At 41.7% G+C, this 18,755-nt stretch overlaps 1 protein-coding gene across 8 annotated transcripts in view; it reads left to right on the forward strand.

The window, feature by feature from the left end:
• The window catches only part of LRRFIP2 (LRR binding FLII interacting protein 2), a 138,269-nt gene that overhangs the window by 5,400 nt on the left and 114,114 nt on the right, over positions 1–18,755 (forward strand). For 7 of the 8 annotated variants that reach the window (XM_073333006.1, XM_078851722.1, XM_078851724.1 and 4 more), the window contains exon 2: positions 11,462–11,615. In XM_073333006.1, coding sequence (XP_073189107.1) covers positions 11,526–11,615 — 90 coding nt within the window. In that variant the 5' untranslated portion in view covers positions 11,462–11,525. Of the gene's footprint in view, positions 1–3,517; positions 3,795–11,461; positions 11,616–18,755 lie in introns of all 8 variants that reach the window. The other variant, XM_078851723.1, reaches the window with a different exon arrangement.

The following is an 18,755-nucleotide window of genomic DNA, read 5'->3' on the forward strand; positions in this document are numbered from 1 at the left end:
CCCAATGCTAGACCATAAAAATATAAATCTGTTTTGTGTGTTTTGTGTTTATAGCTACTCATGCTTATATCATCATGCTGAGAATCTGGCTTTGGATCATCCCCAAAGTGTACCTCATTCCATCCCAGTGCAGGAGCCCTCTCAGTAGCAGTTTGATTATTGACAGGGTTGAAATGATTAGGTATGGCATATCCAGGTGGCTTGAGTCCTGGCTGCATGAAAGCTATCTAGCAGAAGGACATGTGGCTTCAAGTAGCAGGAAAAGTTGCAGTGTGGTGCAAACAGCCCTCAGGGACCTCTTTCTGTACCCCATTCTAAAGTTGCCTGAATCCATCTCTTCTTTTTGTCTTTTGCAAGGCATAGTAGCCGCCATTGCCATTTGGAACATGAACTGCTAGCACTGAGCACAAGACCAGTGTGCATGGACGCCAGCTTCTACCTCTCACAATTTCTCTAACAGCAGATACTTTACTGTTTTCATTATTTCCATGTATTATTTGGAATTGTGATCCCCTCCCCCTCCCCCCAGGGCTCTAACCATGTGACAAATCACAATTCCAAATTCCAACCATGTTCCATTAAAATCAAGGAAACTAGTAAGAGTAAGGTACTACTCTGAGTGAAGATACCACATCTGTTCCTTTTGAGATTGCTGGATGAATGGCACTTTAGACATGGGAAACCCTGGTCCACCACAGATCAGTTATGACTCTCTGCTCCTACCCTGTCTTTTAATTATTTAAATTGTATTAATCCCGTTTAGATTGTAAACTCCACAGAACAGTTACTTGTTTGACAGGCCTTCAGAGGCCGCCATGAAAACGTATAGCACTCTACAAGTAAAATACAATACTAGTAAAATGCACAGTATTGAAGCTCCACCACTTAAATTCAAGAATTAAATGTGAATCTGATTAATTTAATGGTGTAGTTCTTTGTCACAGAACAAGAGCCACTGTTGGTTTATTTAAAAAGATTCTCTATGCTTGACATTCTTCCTCCCCCTCTCAAGCCAAACTCACTGTTAGCATATGTGGCTTGGACCTAACTGAAGTCAATAATTACACAGTTTACACCAGTGGTGAATTTGGCCCTATTACCTGTCATAGTAACAGAATAGGATTTTTCCTTTTAATTTCCAAGTTATCCCCTTTTCCCTGCAACAATGGCAATAGCATGTCTTATCTCGAGGAGGATGGCTGTGTACATAAACCAGAGTTGCGCTCTAATAAGCAACTTTGTATCTATATAGCATTTCCCATCTCCATTAGGGAAATACTGCAAATTGTTAACTCTGGGTTACCTCCCCTGAGGGTAGCAACTTTGAGAATCCTAGTGTAGATCAGCCACCAATTAACATCACATTTTAAGCACCAAAAGATTTAACCCAGCCCAGAGAACATCTAGTCTTGAAATGCCGGTAGCTGCCTACACAAGGTTTCCCAACATTGTTGTCACTGGTGGAGCTGGATTAGTATAAGCAGTGGTGAGAAATCTTTGCAAGATTTCCATGGTGTAGATAAGGCCAGAGAGTCAGTGTCAGAGTTGGGAACAGAACTCCACCAGTCCTGGCTCCCACACTGTGCTTAAACTGTATTCAACAGGGTTGATACATTTTTTTAATTTTTTTTCTTTTATCAAAAAAACAAAAACAATTTTTGTTTTGTTTTACTTATTTTTACTTTTTAAAAACTGTTTAAAATGACATCTGAATTTAATAGAAAATATTATAGATAAACTTTTTTATACTCTCAAAACATTTAAATAAAAATAAATATGCTGAAACCGTGAGCCTCTTTCAAAAACTTTGAGTTAAAGGTTACTTTTCTATATAAATTTTCCCCAATTCTTTCTTTAACTTTTGAGGTTAAGCCTTATAAATATGGCACAATAGGTCAGTCTAAATAATTTAAGAGGCTCTCATTTTCAAAGAGTAGGAACTTAAGCTCCAGTCACTTTCACTTAAGCATATTTGACAATGTTCCTAGGCTGACCTGAAATAATCAGTTTAATTCACTTTTAGTAAACAGATGGGTTAACTGTATCATTGTTATAAATAGGAAACACATTTTGATCAGAGAAATTTGTATCCAAAACATTTAACATTTTGTTTAATTCCAGTTAAATCCTAATGCAGCTTGACACAAATGAGCAAAAAGTCAGTTTTCTAGTAATGGGACAATGTATCATTCAGCATTTTCTAACATACTAAAAGTGTACAACTAATAAGAATCTGAAAATATTAAGCTATACAATTGCTTAAATAAACATATTATCATAGTGTCCCTCCTAGGTAGCAAAAAGATTTACCAACTCTAGTGTAAAGGCTCTATTCATGTTTTAATGATTGTATCAACCAATAAGAATGCACCTTTCTTTAGAAAATAACTGAAGTACAAATGGAAAAGTTGATAAAAATTGATTTAAATCAAGGCTTTCCACTTGGTGATTTAATTTGCTTGATTTAAATGTATCCACCCTGTCTTGCTTAATTTACTTGTTGCTCTGTTTGTTGTCACACTAGTTTAGAACATCCCACACACTAGTTGTTCTGCAAGAGTGGAAAGCTGGTGCAAATGGTATCTGTAGAGAGAAAAATTGCTTGCCTTGTAATTCTGCTTCTTTAAAGATATCACAGGAGTCTTACTCACCTTCCTCCCATCATAGTATAGGCATCTTCTTATGAGGTAATGTGCTTTTACTTTTATGTGTAATACAACCAGGGTGGATTTGATTGAAATCAAATTGATTTAAATCAGTAGTCAGGAAGACTCAATTTAATCATGGATTTTTACATAAAAGTGCATTCTTTTTGGTTGTTATAACCTTAATACATATAATTCACAACTCAGAGATAGATGTAGGTTTCATTTTTTAGAAGGTACACACTATACATTTTTTAAGTGATTTATTTTGAAAACTTTTCAGATTAGTTTTACAGCTATATCAGAAAATGAATGATTGTTTGGTTATTTCATTTACCAAAGATAATTGAAGCAGATATTTATGAAGTCCAATTCAACAGGTTATTCATTAATATTTGGAGGATTTTCTTGGCATGCTGTATTAGGAGGAGAACATCACCAGATCATCTTCAACACAACTTCCTCCTGAGAAGAAACAACATCATGAGAAATGTTCTATTTGGGTAACCAGGCCTTGCATTTCTTTGGGTATGTCTATGCTAGAAAATTAGGTCGATTTTATAGAAGTCCTTTTTAGAAGTCGATTTTATACAGTCAATTGCGTATGTTCCCACTAAGCACATTAAGTCGGCGGAGTGCGTCATCACTACCATGGCTAGCATCGACTTACAGAGCAGTGCACTGTGAGTAGCTATCCCACAGTTCCCGCAGTCTCCGCTGCCCATTGGAATTCTGGGTTAAGCGCCCAATGCCTGATGGGGCAAAAACATTGTTGTGGGTGGTTTCAGGTACATGTCATCAATCGCCCTTCCCTCTGTGAAAGCAATGGCAGACAATCGTTTCGCATCTTTTTTTCTGGATTACCCATGCAGATGCCATACCACGGCAATCATGGAGCCCGCTCAGCTCACCGTCACCGCTGCTGTTGTGCGCAATGTAAACACCTCGCTCATTATCCTGGATTATATGCAGAGCCGGGCTAAGAGACTCCAGCACGAGGAGGATTTTGATGAGGACATGGACACAGATGTTCCTGAAAGCACGGGCTGTGGCAATTGGGACATCGTGGCGGCAGTGGGGCTGGTTGATACAGTGGAACGCCGATTCTGGGCCAGGCAAACAAACTAGTGGGACTGCATAGTGTTGCAGGTATGGGCTGATTCACAGTGGCTGCAAAACTTTCGCATGCATAAGGCCACTTTCCTGGAACTCTGTGAGTTGCTTTCCCCCGCGCTGAAATGCAGGAATACCAAGATGAGAGCAGCCCTGACAGTTGAGAAGCGAGTGGCAATAGCGCTGTGGAAGCTTGCAATGCCTGACTGATACCGGTCAGTCGGGAATCAATTTGGAGTGGGCAGGTCTACTGTGGGGGTTGCTATGATCCAAGTAGCCAATGTAGTCATTGACGTTCTGTTATCAAGGGTAGTGATTCTGGGAAATGTGCAGGTCATACTGGATGGCTTTGCTGCAATGGGGTTCCCGAACTGTGGTGGGGCAATAGACAGAACTCATATTCCCATCTTGGCACTGGACCACCGTGCCAACCAGTACATAAATGGCAAGGGGTACTTCACAATGATGCTGCAAGCACTGGTGGATCACAAGGGACGTTTCACTGACATCAATGTGGGATGGCTGGGAAAGGTGCATGACGCTCGCATATTTAGGAACTCCGGACTGTTCAAGCAGCTGCAAGAAGAGTCTTACTTCCCAGACCAGAAAATTAACCTTGAGGATGTTGAAATGCCAATAGTTATCCTTGGGGACGCAGCCTACCCCTTGCTCTCATGGCTCATGAAGCTGTACACAGGCAGCCTGGACAATAGTAAGGAGCAGTTCAACTATAGTCTGAGCAAGTGCAGAATGGTGGTAGAATGTGCCTTTGGATGTTTAAAAGCTCGCTGGCGCTGTTTGCTGACTAGGTCAGACCTCAGCGCAACCAACATTCCCATTGTTATTGCTGCTTGCTGTGTGCGTTATAATATCTGAGAGTAAGGGGGAGACATTTATGGAGGGGTGGGAAGTTGAGGCAAATCGCCTGGCATCCGATTTTGAGCAGCCAAACACCAAGGCGATTAGAAGAGCACAGCTAGGTGTGCTGCGCATCAGAGAAGCTTTGAAAACCAGTTTCATGACTGGCCAGGCTACGGTGTGACAGTTTTCAGAGTAACAGCCATGTTAATCTGTATTCGCAAAAAGAAAAGGAGTACTTGTGGTACCTTAGAGACTGACAGGTGTATGTGTTTGTGTCTCCTTGATGCAAACTCGCCCCTTTTGTTGATTTTAATTCCCTGTAAGCCAACCACCGTCCCCCCCCTTCGAAATAAAGTAACTACTGTTTTGAAACCATGCATTCTTTCTGTATTAATTTAAAAAAAAAAAAGAGAGATAACGGACAAGGTAGCCCGGGTGGGGTGGGGGAGGAGGGAAGGACAAGGTCACATTGCTTGTTGTTGCCACACTAATAATCAAACTGTTTTTGAATGACAGCCTTCTGTTGCTTGGGCCATCCTCTGGAGTGGAGTGGCTGGGTGCCCGGAGCCTTCCCCCTCCCCCGCAATCCCCGCGTTCTTGGGCATCTGGGTGAGGCAGATATGGAACTTGGGGAGGAGGGCATGCGGTTATACAGTGGATGCAGCGGGGGACTGTGCTCTTGTTGGCTTTCCTGCAGTTCCAACAGATGTTTGCTCCCCCAATGGATGCTTCATCATGTCCATTTGCTCCCCTATTAGCCTCAGGATTGCGTTCTACCTCCACTCTTTGCACTCACTCAATTCTTTCCTGGTCTCTGACACTGAATGCCTCCATGCATTAAGCTGTGCCCTGTCAGTGCAGGACGACTGCATGAGCTCTGCAAACAGTCGTGAGTGCATTTTTTTCGCTTTCTAATCTGCGATAACCTCAGGGACGGAGATGATAGGGGGAGCGTAGAAACATTTACACCTGGGGGAGATAAGAAGGGAGAGTAATGTACAGCACAGACCACCCCCCCACCCTGCTGCATGCCTGTTCTCTGGGATGATTCCTTCTCTCCTCCCCCGGCTACCTGGCTGTTCTCCGGGATGATCCCTTCACCCCTCCCCACGGCCGCATGGCTATTCTCTGGGATGATCCCGTTTAGCCAAGTGCTAACAGCCCAGCATGATCGGGGTCCTCTTACTGTTCCCTTACAAAAATTCTCCTATTTCAACCAGGTGACGATGAATGATGTCACTATACTGAGGCTAACACATAAAGATATAGACCGAATTTTGCTTGAATGTGACCAAAACTCAGGACCATTTGCTTCCATGCTTTGTGCTGTAATGATTCCAGAATACTTGCAACTGGCTTGGCGTGGTAAAGTGTCACTTTTGTTTCTACTGCCTTCTCGCATTTATCTCCAGACTTCTTCTCCTTGTCCAGATCTATTAATTTATCAATCTTCTATTCATTGAACTTTTTGCAACTTTGCACTTTTAAGAGAGGTAAGGGATTGACTCTGTGTACACAAATTTGCAGAGGGACAATCGGGTTGAGGTCTGTTGTTTCTCACCTCTCTATTTATTTATTTTTTAAAACCTTTTTTTGTTGTTAACAAGCATGTTCTCTCTGGGGACACAAATCCACAGTTTGAGAACTGCAAAACTAAGTATCTCTGATGGTATCTTCTAGACTGAGCACAGAGTCCCATTGGTAGGTAGATAGATTAACCTAAACAATCTATATAGAAACCCCTGGAATCCCATAAGATTGGGTCCCTAATTCATGAACTATTGGAACTCATTTAAGAAAAGTTTTTTAAACTTTACATGAATATATTGTCTTATATTATAGAATTAGAATTTATACTCCCTATTCCATGATGATATCTTTGAGCTATAATAGTTTTAATTAAGAACATCTTTAGATAGGTGTTTCCCTCAAAAATTTTATCAAAAAAATCCAACTTAAATAAATCAGATTTTTTTTTTTAAATCATTGATTTTTATTCTCCCTGAAGCTAAAGGTGAGGTCATACACAGCTAAAGGTGAGGTCCTACACAGAGGAGCAAAGAATGTAGGTCACACTTATAGGATCAGGGGACTATGTATTTGAAAGTAGTGACTCTGAAAGAAATTTTATGGGTCATGGTGGATAATCAACTGAACATGAGCTCCCTGTGTGGTGGGTGGCGAAGAAAGCAAATGTGATCCTTGGATTTATAAGTGAGGGGAGTATCACAGAAGTAGGGAGATGCTCTTACCACTAAATATGGCATTGGTGAGACCACTGCTGCCATAGTGTGCACATTTCTGGTATTGACACTTTAAAAATGATGTTGACAATTGGAAAGAGTTCAGAAAAGACCTACAAGAACAATTTGAGTTCTGGAAAACCTGTGCTGCAGTAATAGACTAAAGAATGCCAGTCTATTCAGTTGAACCAAGAGAAAGGGGACTTGATCATAGTCTAAGTATATGGAGGGAAGATTTCTGATGATAGAGGACTCTTCAGTTTAGTAGACAAAGGCATAACAAGATTCTGTGGCAGGAAGATGAAGCTAGATAAATTCAGATGAGGAATAAGGCCTACATTTCTAATAGTGAGGGTAATTAACTATTGAAACCACTTAGGGATGTGGTGGGTTCTCTTTGGAGTTTTTAAATCAAGACTGAATGTCAAAAAGGCATGCTTTAGTGCAGCCAAAAGTTATAGGCCTAAAGCAGGAATAACCTGGTGAAATTCTGTCATTGCTGTTATAAAGGAGATGTTCATAGTGGTTCCCTCTGGTCCTAAAATGTATGAATCTATGTATATAATTTTATTTCTTGTTTATCCACAGAGGTGCTTGGTTATACAGACTCTCTCTCAATACATTTAAAACTAACATGTCAATGTAGGTTACATATGAACATGTCTTTCTCAAAAAAAATAAATAAAATCAATACCACAGCCAAACGTAGATAGGTGAAAGCATCAGCAGGCTGTACAGATCATGCACACCCTGTGGTTCAAATGTTCTGCTTGCTGTTGTGTGGAGAGGTTAGCAGTTCAAACACTTCAACTGCTAGGTGTGTGCTGGAAGCCTCGTACCATAGCACAGCTCTGCTCTCCAAGAATGAATAGATGGACTTCAAGATACAAATTACTTTTTAGTATCTGCTGCTTGGGACTTGAGTTCCATATTGTTAGTGGTTGTTGTTATCCCAAAGCAAAAGCTGTACTCATGGCAGGGGTGGGAAAACTGCGGCCTGCGGGCTGCATCTGGCCCGTTGGATCTTTTAATCTGGCCCTCAAGCTCCAGCTGGGGAGCAGGAGCGGGGTCTTGCCTTGCTCCACTCCATGTGTGCAGCAGCTCTGCTTGGCTCCTGGAAGCTGGTGCAGCCGGGGGCTCTGCATGCTGTCCCCACCCCAGGCATCGGCTCTGTAGCTCCCATTGGCTGGGAACCATGGCCAATGGGAGCTGTGGGGGCACTGCCTGCAGATGGAGCAGTGCGCAGAGCAGCATGGCCCCACCTTCATGTGGGAGCCGGAGGAGGGATGGGCCACTGTTTCCAGGAGCCACTTCAGGTAAGTGCCACCTGGATCTTGCACCCCTGAGCCCTCTCTGCATCCCAATCCCCTGCCCCAGCCCTGATGGCCCTCCAAACCCTTTGATCCTAGCCCGGAGCACCCTCCTGCACCGCAAACCCTCATCCCCAGCCCCACCCCAGAGTCTGCACCCCCAGCTGGAGCCTCATCCCCGTGCGCCCCAATCCTCCGTCCCAGGCCGGAGCCCCCTCCTGCACCCTGAACTCCTCCGTCCCAACCCCACCCCACAGTTTGCACTCCCAGCCGGAGCCCTCATCCCCACCACCACCCTCCGTGTGCCCCAATCCCCTGCCACAGCCGGCCCTCCATACTGAGATGTGGCCCTCAGACCAAAAAGTTTGCCCACTCATGTCATATGGTATCTTGACAATCCAGTGCTATATAGTGGGTTTTCTGTTGATCTTTTAGCACTCACATTTGGATGAGACATTAAATAAAAATCACTCTGTTCAGATGGCATTTAAAGACCCCATGACACTCTTTGAAAAGAGGTAAGGCAAGTGATGGTTTGTCTGTTTATAGAATGCTCTTACTGTCTAAATGCTTTGCATGTATGTGGTACCAATTCTGTAGGCATAGATCCAGGCATCAGAACGGGTGGCACCATGGGAGGTGATTGGTTGTGTGGCCTAAAATATAATGTTTGTAACCTGAGGGAACACTATGAAGAGAACTTTTGCAGTATAGTCTTGAATCTGAAGATCATAGTATGTGGGACTGAGAGTAAGATTCTTTCCCAGGGAAGTGGGGGGAAAGGTGTTTTTAGGTTGTGTATACATGTAGATGTATCAGGAGAGAATGTAAAGGAATAGAAAAAGAAATGAACAAAGTGATAACCTGAATTAGTTGTGGGGCAAAGTTGATATTTGTGTTCCCCTTTTACATGCCAAGCTAGTTATCTTTGAGGGGGCACTTGATGATAGACTTTCTGTTACTGGAATAGGAAAATGCCATGGTGTCTTGGCAAACTCTCTTAGTAAATTATGTTCTAATGTTAAAGGCTTTGTGTGTTAGTTATTGAATGGTGCTACCGCCTCTATCTGTATAATCACTGTGCTACTAGTATCTATTTTGTAGGGCTGTTTTGAGAAACCTTGAGTGTGAATGTTGCTATTGTAGCACCAAAAGTTCTGTTGTTGTGCTACGCCCCGCAAGGTTTTATGAAAGCATTGCAGAATTTAAAATGTCTGTATGGGAGAGTATTAACATTTAATAGATAGAGATTTTTCTTTCTGTTTTTGTTAAAACTGCAGAAGCATTTCAGGGCACGGAATAAATGAGGCAGAAAAGTAAAGCATGTTAGGCCATTATAGATAAGGGTTCTGTTGGTTGAGAGGAGCAGCTTGCTGTATTTGCTTTTCTGGCACTTTCAATCTTTATTTTGACAGAGTGACCCCACCCAGGTCACCCTATTTAAAACCTGAATATATGAGGTTTGAAGGTGGAATGCAGCTTTGCCAGTCTGCATAATAATGCTTATAATAAATGCTGTATATATAAAATAAACATTCAGGTGTACTGAATTTTAAATGCTAAAGGGAAACTTCATTACATCTTTAATATAATTTCAGTAAATCTGAATAACAGGAATTGTTTTAAAACAAGATTAATATTCTGTGCCAAGTTCTATAGTGCGTCACTTTCAGAAGTGGTGTGCCGAGTCTTCATTTATTCACTCTAATTTAAGATTTTTGCATGCCAGTAATACATTTTAATCGTTTTAGAAGGTCTCTTTCTGTAAGTCTTTAATATATAACTAAACTATTGTATGTAAAGTAAATAAGGTTTTTAAAATGTTTAAGAAGCTTCATTTAAAATTAAATTAAAATGCAAAGCCCCCTGACCGGTGGCCAGGACCCGGGCAGTGAGTGCCACTGAAAATCAGCTCGCATGCCGCCTTTGGCACATGTGCCGTAGGTTGCCTACCCCGGTGTATACTGTAGGATACTATTTATACTGTGTACAGTACCATACAATTAAAAGTAAGTTCCTTATCTAATCCTGCAACTCACAGAAGAAAAGCAGCTAAGAAATGTAATGCTCCACCCTCTTGAACAAAGTTCATGTTGTGTTATATTTCCCTATTACAATAATTTTATGATAGCTTTAACATTTAACTTAAGGTCATCTTAGCAGTTCCAATAAGAACCATTTACTAAAGGGAACTTACAGTTAAACATGTTGTGAGCCGTTACTTGGCATGTACAATTTTATCCTGCTCCAGAGCAAACTTTTTGACCAAAAAATCTTAAGTTTAAGTATATCATAAGTAGTAGGTCTCTGAGCTTTCCTCCCTTTAATCCCCCCCCAACCCCGTCTCTCTGGCTGCTTGAAACAAAGCAGTGTTCTCTTTCTCTTAGACATCATGGCTACTGTGATGATGTATTTTCTCATCTGGCCTTCTGGCTGCAAGGGTATATGTATGTCTACTAGCCTACTTCTAGCCTGTTGTGAAGGGGGCAGTTTTTTCTACTTTAGCCCCTAACCCTTTTTCACCTCCATTTTGGGAGGAGTCCCACCTCAGCGAATAGCTTCAGAATTTGGATCTACTGTTGCTTGTGACTCTTACTAGCAGCAGTAGAATGAAATGAATATTTGTGAGAGCTTAAATACTGCCTATGGGGTTCTGAATAGTAGTAGTGAAAAGTGACAAGATACTGACAATGACAAGTTGCTGCTTGGCAAAACTCTGTGCATCAGCAAAGGTATTAGAGCTTCCTGCAGACTTAAGAATTCTATTGAATGCAAATAGAATGTAGTGTCTATGGCAGGGGTCGGCAACCTTTCAGAAGTGGTGTGCTGAGTCTTCATTTATTCACTCTAATTTAAGGTTTCGCGTGCCAGTAATACACTAACATTTTTAGAAGGTCTCTTTCTATAAGTCTTTACATACAACAATAGTTTAGTTATATATTAAAGTAAATAAGGTTTTTAAAATGTTTAAGAAGCTTCATTTAAAATTAAATTAAAATGCAGAGCCCCCTGGACCGGTGGCCAGGACCCAGGCAGCGTGAGTGCCACTGAAAATCAGCTCGCGTACCACCTTTGGCACAAGTGCTATAGGTTGCCTACCCCTGGTCTATGGCCGTAAGGGCAAGACATTCTTCTAAAATGAAAGCTGAGATTCTGAAATTCCCCTGTTTCTCTCCTCCCTCAGAAAAAATGCCAGAGAAATCTTACTATGTAAGTAGACTTCTTAAGTGCTTAGTGTGTTACATATAAAGAAAAAAAAACCTGATTATATTTATGCATTTTATTTCAGATCTGAAAGTTGAGTTTTGACCAGTTCATTCTTGCAAAAGAAATCCAGAAACTAGAGAATAAAAATGGGGACTCCTGGATCGGGGAGGAAAAGAACTCCAGTAAAAGATAGATTCTCTGCAGAAGATGAAGCCTTGAGTCACATTGCCAGAGAGGTCTGTAAATATTAAATTATCTAACATATAAAGAACAAATGAAAAACCCAGAATGCAGCCATAAAAATTAAAACTGTTTAATGCATAGTTCTTAAGGTGGCAACAATAACTAGTTGCCGTATTTAACAATTGTTATAAAAATTGAAGTATTTAAATACGTAGTAGCTTAAATCAAACTAAGCTAAAAATATATTATTGTAACATTTTAAAGTGTATTGTTGCTGTTACTCATTTATTCTAAAGTAATTGGTTACTTGTTTTCTAAAGAAATGGCTTAGTCCAAATTTTTTTTGAAAATCTATATTTATCTCTGCTGTGATTTATACCATGCTTTGGGTTGTTTATGTTGAATTCTAGTGGATATTACACATGAAATTCTGTGTTATAACTTTCAGGGGAAGTTCATAATTTTCAAAAAATTATTCAGGAATATAGGTTGGGTTTAAAATTTTCTGGAGCACAATTGTTAGCTCACCTTAATTTGTAGGTGACTGGCAGGTGAATATTCATCAGAGGCGAGCAACTGGAAGTTGGTAGGAGTCTTAAGAAGAAGTTGATGCAGGGAGGAAATTGGTCCTACTAAGCGTCAGGTATTGGAGATGTATAAACAGTAGATGATGATTTACTTACTGGGAATGGTTCTAGTATGAAAAGAACTGGGATTTACTGGAAGGCAAGGACCCATAGTACAGAAGGGAATAGAGAAAGATTGAGCCAAGTTCTGCACTTAGTTGCACCCATGCAATCCTGTTGACTTCAGTGGGTTTGCAGAGGCAATCTGAGGGCAGAATTTGATCATCTTTATACTGTGAAACCATGGTAAACAGAGAACATCTATATTTAATCACATTTCATAAGATAAAATAGTTACATAATCACATCTTTGGCAATATAGCAGCAGTTCCTCACTATCAAATATTGAGCCATGAAAGAGCTGAAGTAAAATAATGCTCCTAGAGTTGTAGGGTAGTGAATGAGCATAATAGGGGGAGCTCACAGTGATCCCTATATTTAGGTTTTCCAACACTTTCCACTACAAAAGTTTCTGGGGACCTTGTTAAGAAAAGTTGTGATGCCTTCATTGTTTACAGCAGGCCTTTGAAATTTGGCAGAGATGAAGCTTTGGGATCAGAAAAATGCCTTTTCTTGGCCTCATGAAATGCCACTCAGGTTTGAGAGAGACTTTTTAAAATTGCCGTTTCCCCTTTGTCACTTGTTGTCAGCAAAATGTTGTCATCATGTTAAAATAACTGAACATGAGCATTCATCAAAGCAGCAGCAAGAAACTGACTAGGAATACCAGGAGAAGGCAACCTTTCTGGGAGGAGAGGTAAAAAAAGCTGAGCCTGGCTGGCTCCTTGAACCTAGTGCAGAGCCCTGGCTAGCCGTTACCCCGTCTGTGGGGGCATCATGTCGGGAAGGATTCCACACACACACACGCACCCCCAAACACATCTTTGAGATCAGGGGCTTCTCTTTTGAATGATTGTTCATATAAACATTCCACTAATGGTGTGCAAGTGCTTGAGTTTGCAGTCTTTTGGCCAACAGTTTCCATGTGGTGCGTGTGCTACCTCAGATTCATAGAGTCATAGAAATGAAGGATTTGAAAGGATTATGTCCAGTTCCCTTTGCTGAAACAGGACCAGTAAACCTAGACCATGGTTGACAGGTGTTTGTCCAACCCGTTCTTAAAAACGTCCAACGATGTGGACTCTGCCAACTCTCTTGGAAGCCTGTTCCACAGCTCAACTACCCTTAAGAAGCTTTTCCTAATATATAACCTAAATATCCCATGCTGCAGATTAAGCTCATTACTTCTTATTCTACCTTCAGTGGATATGAGGAGCAAGGGATTCCCATCCTCTTTATAACAGCCCTTAACATGTTTAAAGACTGTTGTCAGGTCCCCCCTCAGTCGTCTTTTCTCAAGACTAAATGTGTCCAGGTATTGTTTTTTGTTCTTTTGCAACTCCTCCCAGCTTGGTGTCCTCTACAGATATTATAAGCACACACTCCACTGCATTGTCCAAGTCATTTATGAAAATATTGACTAGTACCAAACCCAAAACTAACCCGTGTGGGACCCCATTGCTTACACCTTCCCAGTTTGACAGTATATCATTGATAATTACTGTTTTGAGTATGGTCTTTCATCCAGCTGAGCACTCGCCATATGAATTTTATCTAGATTGCATTTCCCTAGTTTGCTTAGGAGAATGTCATGTGGAACTGCACTAAAATCAAGATATACTTAATCTTCTTTAGGTGCTTAAATAAGAGCTGACTTCTTTTAGAGATCTGGCCCCAAATGTGAAAAACTGGTCCCACTTTGGAAACAACTAAAGAAGATCTTCCTTTCTCTTAAGCTGTTCTGTTTTGGAGATGAGGTTCTGCACTCTCTCTCCCCACTGTCAACTTGAAGTTGTGAGCATGCTCGGTGTATGGCAGATTAACTGCCAAGTTCTATGGGGCCCTGAATTTGACAGAATATTAATTCAGATATTTTGGATTGTTCTGGAACTTCCACTCTTACAGTCCAATTTTTGTCTTGTGGATGCTGTACTGAAGACATCATTCTGTTTTTGTGACATTACAGTCTGTGGTCATGAAAATGGTTTACATGTACCTGCCAATATCAGTGTCTATAAGCAGGGGCATTTAGAAAGAAGACTAAGTGCACACCTTTTCAATTCAGTTGAAAAACGTTAGGCTTGCAGGGATATAAGTCGACTGCTTCCCCTATTCACTCGGCAAGTAACAGTCAAAGAAAGAAATTAGGTTGATTTGGCATGATATGTTTTTGACAAATCCACGCTGAACGTTCCCTATAACTCTGTATTTGTTTACAAGATGTTTAATAATTTATGCCAACATCTTTCCAAGTATCAAAGTTAGGTGGACTGGTCTGCAATTCCTTGGGTCCTTCTTTGTTCCTCTTTTTAAAGATATGTTTGCCCTTCTCCAGTCCTCTGTGACCTCACCTGCCCTCTATGCTTTCTCAAAAATAATTGCTGACAATTGAGATTGCTTCAGCTAATTCCTTAAGTGTCCTAGCATGCATTTCATCAAGCCCTGTTGTCTTGAATATGTCCAAATAATCTAAATATTCTTTAACATATTTTTCCTCTTTTGGCTTGTGTTCCTTCCCTCTTGTTAATATTAATTGAGTATCTGGTCACTATTAAGCTTTTGATTGAAAACTGAAGCAAAATAGGCATTAAACACCTCGCCCTTCTTGATGTCATCAGTAAGGCTAAGATTTTATCACAGATTTTTTTTTTTTTTAGTAAAAGTCACGGACAGGTCATGGGCAATAAAGAAAATTCACGGAAGCCCATGCCTGTCCCTGACTATTACTAAAAGTATCCATGACAAAATGAGGAGCTTCAGGGTCTCCACACAGCCCTGGCAGCTGCAGGGGCCCCAGCTCAGAGCTCCTGGGGGCTCAGAGCTCCAGGGTCCCACGCCACCAGCAGCTCGGAGCTGTGGGGTCCCCCTGTGGCTCGCAGCTCCAGGGGCTCCCGTTGCTCACAGCAGCTGGGAGATCTGGGGGCGGGGGTCCCCCCCCGGGTGGATTCCATTACTTGAGTGATCTCCATGACAAAATAGTAGCCTTAGTCATCAGTTGTTATAAGTAGGGCTGTCAATCACAGTTAACGCCTGTTGGGGTTGGGGTGAAGGGGGGTGCAGGCTCTGGGGTGGAGCCAGGGAAGAGGAGTTTGGGGTGCAGGAGGAGGCTTCAGGTTGGGGGGAGGTCAGCGTTTGGGTGCGGGGAGGGAGGCATCGGTGTGGAGACTAGCTCCATTGAAAGGGGTGGGGGTACACGAAGCCCCAGCAGGCAGCAGAGGGAAGAGGCGCGAAGCCCCAGCTAGCAGCTCAGCTGGAGAGAAGCCCCAGCCTATATTTTAAAATATAGAAAACATCCTAAATATTTAAATAAATGGTATTTTATTATTGTTTAACACTGTGATTTAAAACTTTAATCAGGATTAATTTTTTTTAATCACTTGACTGCCCACATTATTAACTCTTTCCCTGCTAAGTAGAGGGCCTATGCTTTCCTTTGTCTTTTTCTTGCTCCTAATGTATTTAAAAAACCTCCTCTTATTGCCTTTTCTTTCTCTTGCTTAGGGTAACCCATTTCGTTCCTTAGCCTTTCTGATTTTGTCCATACATTCTTGTGCTATTCTTTTATACTCTTCGTTAGCATTTTGTTCGTGTTTATACATTTTTAGAATTCCTTTTGATTTTCAGGTCATTAAGAGCTCCTGTTGGAGCCATATTAACCTCTTCCTAGTCTTCCTGTCTTTCCTTTGCATCGGAATAGTTTGCAGTTGTGTCTTCAATATTCTTGCCATGAGAAACTGCCAGCTCACCTGAACGCCTTTTTTCCTTAGATTTTTCTTTCCATGGGACCCTATCTACCAGTTCTTTGTGTCTGTCAGTCTGCCTGTTTGAAGTCCATTATCCTCATTCTGCTGCTCTTACTCCTTCCTTTTCTTAGAATCATGGACATCTATCATTTCATGGTCACTTTCACGCAAATTGCCTTCTACCTTCAGATTTGCTACCAATTCCTCCTTGTTGGTCACAATTGAGTCTGAAATGGCAGTCCCCTTGGTTACTTCCTCCACTTTCTGAAACAAAAAAGTTGTCCCCAATACAGTCCAAGAACTTTTTGGAAAATTTGTGTTTTGTTGTTGTTACCAGGTGTTGTGTTTTGAATATTTCTGTTTGTCTTTGAAATGCTGCCGCCTCCTCCACCTTCCTTGTTCTGTGCTCTGGAGTAGATCCCAACCATGCCATTATTTATATATATATATAATATAATATTTTTACCCCTTTTATTTTTACCCAGAGACTTTCAACTGGTCTGTCTCTCACTTCCTTCTGGACCTCCGAACAAGTGTATATATTCTTGATCTAAAATGCAACACCACATCACTTTTTATCTGCCTGTCCTTCCTGAACAAGCCATACCCTTCTATGCCAGTATTCGAGTCATAGAACTTATCCCACCAAGTCTCTGTGGTGATAATTAAATTACGATTTATTTTACAGACGAATGTTCCAGTTCTTGTTTGTTCCCCATACTCCTTGCATATGTGTATATACATCTAAGATGTTAAGTAGTTCCCCCACTGATTTCCTTTTTATTGCTCCTTAGACTGTATTGTAATTTTCAATGTCACTCCAAACATCTATCCCTCTGTTAAGACCACTTTTTTATGCTTATCTGTGGACTTTTGTCACCTTTCCCCTTTGGTGTGCGAAGATGCTCTTCCCCTTCTTGGTCAGGTGGACCCCATCTGTTTCCAGCAAACCTCTTCTTTCCAGAACAGGAGCCCTTAGTTGAGGAAGCAGAACCCTGCTATCACACCAGCTGTGAATTCTTCTCCAGGATGCATGTAGCCCTTCCTGCTTCATGTCAAGGGCGTAAAAGGGCAAAGCGCAACAACCACCACTCAGTTCCTTTCACTACCTCTTAATTCTTCCAGGTTCCCCAGATTCAAATACTGTTTCTTTTTTGAGGGTGCCATGCTTTATTAAAATGATGGGCAACTAAATGCCTGCCCTGCTTATGGGAGTTGTAAATCCTGGAAAATTTGCTATCTGCAGGACTCAGACGAAGGCTCGACTGCAGATATATCTCACAGGCAAGTCCATGAAGCTGGCATCAGTGCCTAGATCTCAGGACACCACTGTCCATGACCTCCCAGTGCTGAAGTGATCAAGTGCTAGCTCGTGGACTCACAGGGCTTTATCTTCAGCTCTGGCTTCTAGAGTGGCCAAACACAATAAAAGATAATCAGAGAAAGTACAGGCTAAGAGGACATCTAGCGGTTGATCCTCTTTTTTTTGAAAATCTTCTCAAAAAGAATTTCTTCTCTGTACCGCTCTACTTTCAAGACTTTGTGGTCCCATGTGGTTCCTGCCAATGCTGAATCTTGCTGTGCTGCCATGGCTTTAGCTCAGAGATAGCAGTCAAATGAGTTATCCAAAGTGGCACTGCTGAAAACTTTAATTGAACAACTTAACTCCGTTAACCTCCAGCTCTTTAACATTGGCATCAACAAAGGCTTTTCCAACACTGCAGACAGCCGTAGTAATCTCTAGATCTTCACCGTGATGTCATGGCACAGTCTCTGTTGTTGTTCCCTTGTGCCATAGAGCAATGACAGTCCTCATAGTGCTGTACGAACCAGAATCTCCCTTGCTGTCCACATCTGTATTGCTGGTGGCACCAGGACACACTCTGTCTATAGTGAAGAGTATCGCTTTGGTGTTACCAACAATGCCCGCATGTATGGCACCATCTATGGAGTTGGCATGCTCCTTTTTCATTGTCCTCTTGGATGGCTTCACATGATGGCTAGGGAATGGAACATTCCCATACGTACTCTCCCAGAAGGTCATCTCCACCTTCCTCAGCCTCGCTTAGAGAATCTAGGAATTTCTCTCAAGACAGATACTGGAATGCTCACTAGACAGGACATGCGGCCGTGGTTCCTGACACCATGGCCACCAGGCTCTGACCCTTTAATGCCCATACTGAGGTGCCTTGGACTACTCAGGGAAGATAGAACTACCCAGACAGGACTTGTTACTCTAAGGCTTCTCCTTCTACACCCATGGTGATGTCAGGTTGCACCTGAGCCTCTACCTGCTCAGACTTTCTCTGGCATGTCCTCCCATTTAGGTGATGTCACAGTTCCTCTGGTTAATCTGTTTGGGCCCATTATAATTTCCTAAACCACCAGTGGTGCTGTGGTTCACCTGAGTACATCTTGAACAATTTTAGGTGATTTCAGGACCTCCAGAAGACCGTCTCTAACTCCTTACAAATCCCAATGGAGGAGGTCTAGGAATCTATCCATAAACTCATCAATAGCTTATAGTCTGTTTCTTCAGGGAAGATGGTCCTTCTTATGAACAAGGCCATTATGGACCTTACACGAGTGATCTTGCCTATAGTGCTTCCCACATCCTGCAAAGTGGATGAAAAGTATCAAGTTCCATCTTCAGGGGCTGAGTTCTCTTATATGCAGCCAGTATCATCATCATCAACAGTGGCAGATGCTAATCAAAAGTTGTCAGGAAAAAAACACTCCAAAACACAGGGAACCTAACAGATTT

Source organism: Lepidochelys kempii, chromosome 2 (genome assembly GCF_965140285.1).
Source record: "Lepidochelys kempii isolate rLepKem1 chromosome 2, rLepKem1.hap1, whole genome shotgun sequence".
Classification (NCBI taxonomy): domain Eukaryota; kingdom Metazoa; phylum Chordata; order Testudines; family Cheloniidae; genus Lepidochelys; species Lepidochelys kempii.